This window comes from Nematolebias whitei, chromosome 7 (genome assembly GCF_014905685.2).
Source record: "Nematolebias whitei isolate Nwh7 chromosome 7, NemWhi1, whole genome shotgun sequence".
NCBI lineage: Eukaryota > Metazoa > Chordata > Actinopteri > Cyprinodontiformes > Rivulidae > Nematolebias > Nematolebias whitei.
The window spans coordinates 12610512-12617262 of NC_056504.1; the positions used below are offsets into that span (position 1 = coordinate 12610512).

The 6751-nt window shown below is 46.0% G+C and overlaps 1 protein-coding gene across 1 annotated transcript in view; it reads left to right on the forward strand.

Moving 5' to 3' along the window:
- LOC119412279 (bone morphogenetic protein 7-like) overlaps positions 1-6350 on the forward strand; it is a 24111-nt gene extending 17761 nt beyond the window's left edge. Inside the window, exons 3-7 of the mRNA XM_037679267.1 lie at positions 5215-5363; positions 5482-5688; positions 5770-5843; positions 5931-6041; positions 6132-6350. Of these exons, the coding sequence (XP_037535195.1) occupies positions 5215-5363; positions 5482-5688; positions 5770-5843; positions 5931-6041; positions 6132-6281 (691 nt within the window). The 3' untranslated portion in view covers positions 6282-6350. The remainder of the gene's footprint in view (positions 1-5214; positions 5364-5481; positions 5689-5769; positions 5844-5930; positions 6042-6131) is intronic.
- Positions 6351-6751: the final 401 nt, after the last annotated feature.

Here is a 6751-nt window from a genome sequence, read left to right on the forward strand (position 1 = left end):
ATAATAATAATAATAATAATAATAATAATAATAATAATAATAATAATGTCATCACTATATTTCCATACAATGGCAAAATTAGTCTCTTTGAGGAAATGAGGACAGTTTGTCCTCCAGCAGTCTAAGCCTACAGCAGCATAACTAAGGGATAGCTCAGGAAACGAAGCCGGCCCTAACTATAGGATTTATCAAACAGAAAGTCTTAAAACTGGACAATGTGTCAGCCTCACAGACAGAAACTGGAAGTTGGTCCTACAAGAGAGGAGCCTGATAACTGAACGATTTTCATTCAATTCTGCTTTTGGAAACTGTAGGAACCACAGGTAAACCTGCAGCCTGAGAGCGAAGTGCTCTGTTAGGAAAACATGGAACAATAAAATCTGTAATATAAGATGGATCTAGGTTGTTGAGAGCTTTGTAGGTTAGAATGCATGCCACACTGGACTCTTACCGCAGCACCTTCAGTAATAGACTGAGATCACCGAGGTGCTCCACAGAACGCCACAGGAAGTTCTTCCTCCTTGTGGCTATCAAATTTTTCAACTCCTCCCCCTTTTCTATATATAGAACAATAAAATAAATCCTACACCACAATAAACACTTTAATGTTTCTGTCTGCACCTGACCTGTTTTAGAACTTAATTGCTGGTATTTTTATATTCTCTGTTATTTTTCATTTCTTGTGTGATTCCTTGTGTATGTTCCTTTGTACTGAAACTCTGGAACAATTTCCTGTGGGATCAATAAAGTTCTGTCTTATCTTATCTTAAGATTTTGAACTCAATTCTGAATTTGACAGGGAGTCATTGAGAGAAGCTAAAACTGGAGAGATGATCTCTCCTATCAACTCCCATTAAGACTCTGGCAGCAGCATTTTGTATATTTAATTTTACATCCAGTCATTATAGATCTGAGATTGTATAGAAAAATAAAAATAAAATAAAAATAAAAATCAGTGGTTCATGAGCTATTTTAACACATGAACATGCACACATGTAACCAAGATGGCCGCGCTCAGAGCAGTTGCAGCTTCACAGGCTCCCGGTACCATCCCAGTTTTTAGAAGTTTTGATATTGACTCTGTGCCTGACTCTGCGCGATTTATGCGTGTGAACTATAGCCGAACCGAACTGATGAGAATAGGAGCGGATTTGCCACGAAATATAGCAGAAATCAGCAAAAAACTCAAAGCTACGCTCGGCAGAATGCAGATCTTAAAGTCATCTACCTGGAAGCTGCAGCAGAGGCGTTCCAGCGGGCAGAAGAGGAAGCGCTGCTCCCGGCTTAAGAGGAGAGGATGCCGGGCGGGGGTTATGGTGAGGCTACGAGCTAACGCTAAAGCCGGTAAACTCCCCATGCCATCTCTCTTTCTGTCGAATGTCCGCTCGTTGGACAACAAGATGGATTTACTTCGTCTGAGAGCGGGCGCCTCAGAAGAGATGAAGAAGTGTGCGGTGCTTTGCCTCACAGAAACGTGGATTACAAGTGAAACGCCGGACTCAGTCTTCCAGCTGGATGACACTCTTTTTTTTCGAGCGGACTGCTGCAGCGAGCTAACGGGGAAATCACGGGGGGGCGGAGTATGCATTTACGTGAGTAAGAGTTGGTCCACGAACTGTACTGTTGTAAATAGCTCATGCTCGAAGGCTTTGGAGCAAATAACAGTGAAATGTCGGCCACATTATCTACCCCGAGAGTTCACAGTGACTTTTATCACAGTCGTTTACATTCCTCCGGACGCTAATGCTAATGAATCACTACAGGAGCTTCATGATATCATCAGCTCGCTGCAGAGCAAACACCCCGAGGCTCTTTACGTGGTAGCCGGAGACTTTAACCACGTGAATCTAAAGGACTGTCTCCCAAGCTTTAATCAGCATGTGACGATTCCAAAACGTGGAGACCGCACGCTGGACCGTGTTTACATGAACGTAAAAGATGCATACAAAGCCGAACCCCGCCCCCACCTAGGACTGTCAGACCACATCTCAATCTTCCTGGCTCCTGCTTACATGCCCCCGCTGAGACGCTCCAGACCGGTACAAAAGAAAGTTAAATGCTGGATCCAGGACAGTGGCCCCATACTGAGAGATTGTTTTGACCGAACAGACTGGCAGGTTTTCAGAGAAGCTGCTGAAAATGGAGGTTCGCTTGATCTTGACCAATACACATCCTCAGTACTGGGTTACATTAGTACATGTACTGACACCGTCTCCACTATCAGAAATGTTAAAAGCTACCCAAACAGAAAACCTTGGCTGAATGCAGAGGTGCGTACCCTGCTGGAAGCCAGGGACACTGCCTTCAGGTCTGGAAACTCAGAGGAGCTGAGTAGGACAAGAAAAGAGCTGGTTGCTGGTATTAAGAGGGCCAAGGGCACATATGCAAAGAGGATCGAGGGTCAATTCATCTCACAAGACCCTCGGAGCATGTGGTGGAGCATTAAGTGCATAACAGATTATAAAGGAAGGAGTGAACAATGCCCCAAAGACCCATCTCTGCCTGATGCCCTCAACAAGTTCTATGCACACTTTGAAGACCCGAACAGACCACCCAGCACCAGACTCACCTCGCCACCGGATGAAGAGCATCTCAGCGTGACCTCAGCAGAAGTAAGGAGTACCTTCAGGAGGATTAATCCGCACAAGGCAACTGGCCCAGACAACATCCCCGGAAAAGTGTTGAAGGAATGTGCTGATCAGCTCTGTGAGGTGCTGGCAGACATCTTTAACACCTCACTTACCCTGGAGACAGTTCCCACCTGCCTGAAGACTGCCACCATCATCCCAGTCCCAAAAAGCTCTACAGTGACTGGTCTGAATGACTATCGGCCAGTGGCCCTCACCCGATAGTCGCTAAATGCTTCGAAAAACTTGTCATGACTCACATCAAAACAACCATCAACATCAACGAGGACCCTCATCAGTACGCATACCGTGAGAACCGATCAACAGAGGATGCAATCTCCTCTGTGGTCCACACTGCACTCAACCACCTGGAGCAGAAAAACTCTTACGTCCGTATGCTCTTTGTGGACTTCACATCCGCCTTCAACACCATGATCCCCCAAACCCTGATGGACAAACTATCCACACTAGGACTAAGCCCCTCCATCTGCAACTGGGTACTAGACTTTTTAACAAACAGACCACAGTTAGTGAGGATCCACAACCTCTCCTCCTCCACCATAACCCTCAGCACTGGCTCTCCTCAGGGATGTGTGTTGAGCCCCCTTCTGTTTACTCTGCTCACATATGATTGTGCAGCTACCCATCCAGGCTGTCACATTGTAAAGTTTGCAGATGATACAGCGGTGGTGGGATGCATCACAAACAATGATGAGTCCAGCTACAGGCAAGAGGTGGAACACCTGGAGAGCTGGTGCAGAGAGAATAACCTTCACATCAATGTGAAGAAGACAAAGGAGATGATTGTGGACTTCAGAAGGAACAAAAACACCTACACCCCCCTGAACATAAGAGGATCTGCGGTGGAAGTGGTCTCCAGCTACAAGTACTTGGGTGTACACATGAATGACAACCTCAGCTGGAGCAACAACACCACCAGCCTGATCAAGAAAGCTCATCAGAGACTCTACTTCCTCAGACGGCTGAGGCGAGCTGGTCTGGGAAGCTCAGTCCTCACCTCCTTCTACAGGTGTGCAGTGGAGAGCATCCTGTGCTCGAGCATCAATGTGTGGCATGGAGGCTGCACAGCTGCAGAAAGAAAAGCTTTGCAGAGAGTGGTGAAGGCTGCACAGAAATCTGTTGGAATCAGTCTCCCCACCATCACAGACATCTACACCTCCAGATGCAGGAAGAGGGCCACCTGCATCATGAAGGACCCCACCCACCCAGCACACACACTTTTTGCCCCACTCCCCTCAGGAAGGAGGTTAAGGAGCATTAAGTGTAGAACCACTAGACTGAGGAACAGCTTCTACCCTGAGGCTGTTAGACTCATGAATCTCTAACTAGAATAATCACTGTGAAAAACCATATCATGTTGCTGCTGATCTGTTTCATGTTGCTGCTGATCTGTTTCAATGTTGATGTGTTCATGCATGCACATCTGCTCACAGACTCATGTTCATGTTTGTGCTGATGTTCAATGTTTTATGTTATGAGTGCTTAGTGTATATTTAGTTGATGTTTTTCTTAGTTCATATCTTAGATGTTATTACTGTTTTTCTTATACATTTTATTGTTGGATGTAACTGGGACCCCGTGTACATAATTTCGCTCCACCACATGTACCACATGAGGTGCGAATGACAATAAAGAAACTCTGACTCTGACTCTGACTCTGACATGCACAACATTATCGCCCTTCGGCAGATAAAGATGAGGAATAAATACATTTTCATATGGTGAACTTGCTCTAACTTGCCTAATCACTCCATAAACCAGCTGACATACACAGTTCAGGGTATCCTGGTGTTAATTTACTGTCTGATTCTTCAAACTGACAGCATGAATAATAATAAAACATGACTTCCATAATAAAGGGAGTGATGTGGAGCCAGGAGTGTTTGATGTGGAGCAGTGGGGATGGTGGTAAAGATAAGACCATTGTCATGCTCAGACCACACAGACGAGCAGGCTGCAGGGCAGAGACACCTCTGATGTCTTTAAACAGATGTGCTGTGAAGCAGGGGACGGCTTTTCTGCAGGAATGCTCACAGCAGGAGAGGTACTATGAGAACAAACATTTCATTAAAATGAAATATTTGTCATTGTTTTTTTTTCAGTCGTTTTAAGAAAATGAAGTCAAGTGTTGGAAAAAATAATCAGCATCCATTCACTCATTCCAGAGTTCAGTCGTTAAGTGTCCTCCCGTTGTGTTTTTTATTACATCGTGGTTTTAAACTGTGAAAAACGAGCACAAATCGAGAAGTCAGAGCCTCACATCAACTGTGGTGGGGTGCTTTTCCACAACAACATGAAATAACCTGCTTCAGTATTTCTAAAGGACCACACAGGCAGTTTGACATTTTTATCTGACTGAACACACAGCTTAAATCATTCGCCCAAAGGATACATGGAATACTTCACTCCTTTGCTTTTTGTCCAAACTTCCCAGAGCAACATTTGTTCCAGTTTCACAAAGAAACATTTCATCAGCGTCACTTTTTATGACTGAAAACTTGAGGAAAGAGAGATGCAGTTTTCTGAAAATGACTCTGATTGCAATTTTGACCATTTTGTCCTCCAGTGAGGTGGATCTGCTGCTGCTGGATCAGAGAGAGGTGTGGGCTTCAGAAGAAGGATGGCTGGTTTTTGACCTGACTGCTACAAGCGCCCTCTGGCTGCTCCGCCCTGAACAGAACCTCGGTCTGCACCTGATCGTGGAGGACAGCCGTGGTCAGTAATAAAATAGTCTTTTATGACTCTTAAGTTGATTAAAAGTCATACATCAAGGAATCTATGTTTCTGCCGCTGTCAAAGCTAAAGTTTTATTTTGCTCTGCCTCCCTCTGCAGGTCAGAGGATGAACCCCCGGCTGGCCAGCCTGGTGACAGGCAGGGAGCCAAAGGAGAAGCAGACCTTCCTCGTCGTCTTCTTCAAAGCCAGCGGGGTGCGGTTCCGCAGTGCCCGAGCAGCTCACGGCCACAAGGCCCGCAAGTCGAACCGCTCCAAACCACAGAGGACTGCTCAAGATGCAGCGAAGGCAGCAGAGACTGCAACAGGTGCGCAAACCTTTGAGCATTGCAGAGCCATTGTGTGTGCAAGAACTTTCACCCATAACCTTTTGTGTCTGCACATTTCAGCTAACCTCAGTTTCTCTAAGGAGGGGTGTAAGAAACATGAGCTGTATGTCAGCTTTAGAGATTTGGGGTGGCAGGTACGCAGCTTCAACGTAACCAGACTCTATATTTGTTCAGAAGTGAGGCTTTGGCTGAAGCTGTGCTCGTGGGTTTCCTTTGTTCAGGACTGGATAATTGCACCAGAGGGCTATGCTGCATATTACTGCGAGGGAGAGTGCGCGTTCCCTCTGAACTCGTACATGAACCCCACCAACCACGCCATTGTGCAGACTCTGGTAAGTCCCCAAACAGTCCCTGATGCCACTTTCACTGCAGCCTTCGCATCCTCTGAAGTTCTTTTGTTTCTACTTCCTTTCATACGTCAGGTGCACTTTATCAACCCTGGAACGGTTCCCAAGCCCTGCTGCGCCCCCACGCAGCTCGACGCCATCTCGGTGCTGTACTTCGACGACAGCTCCAACGTCATCCTGAAGAAGTACCGCAACATGGTGGTCGAAGCCTGTGGCTGCCACTGACTGCTGAACAACATGCAGAGACGAAGAGACAAGACAGAAGGGGAGATGATGTGCTGTCTGGTCACCAGGGAGGGGTTTTATTGAACAGGAGTTAAAGGGACTATGGTAAATTGGTGTCACAGCCCAGTTTGGACTAAAAGCTTTAAAAACACCTGAAACAGTGTGGAAGTTTCTCCACAAGCTCAAACAAATCTTTTATTGATAATAGAAAGTTTTTAAAACATGGATCATGTCTGCAGGGCTTGGTCTTTCAGGTGCATTCAGGTTTTTATTGAACATCTGGAGGAAGGTGGGGTTCATATAGGTCAGGTGTGAAACATCATGACACAGGGAACGCATGGTGCATGCTTCATAGATTTACTGCCTTTAGAAATATATCAGCAGACGTGAGAAAGTGTGAAAGTCGGCGATATTTTGGTGAGTCAGCATCATGAAGAGCACCATCACCTCCAGCGCCGCTGCAGCTCCAC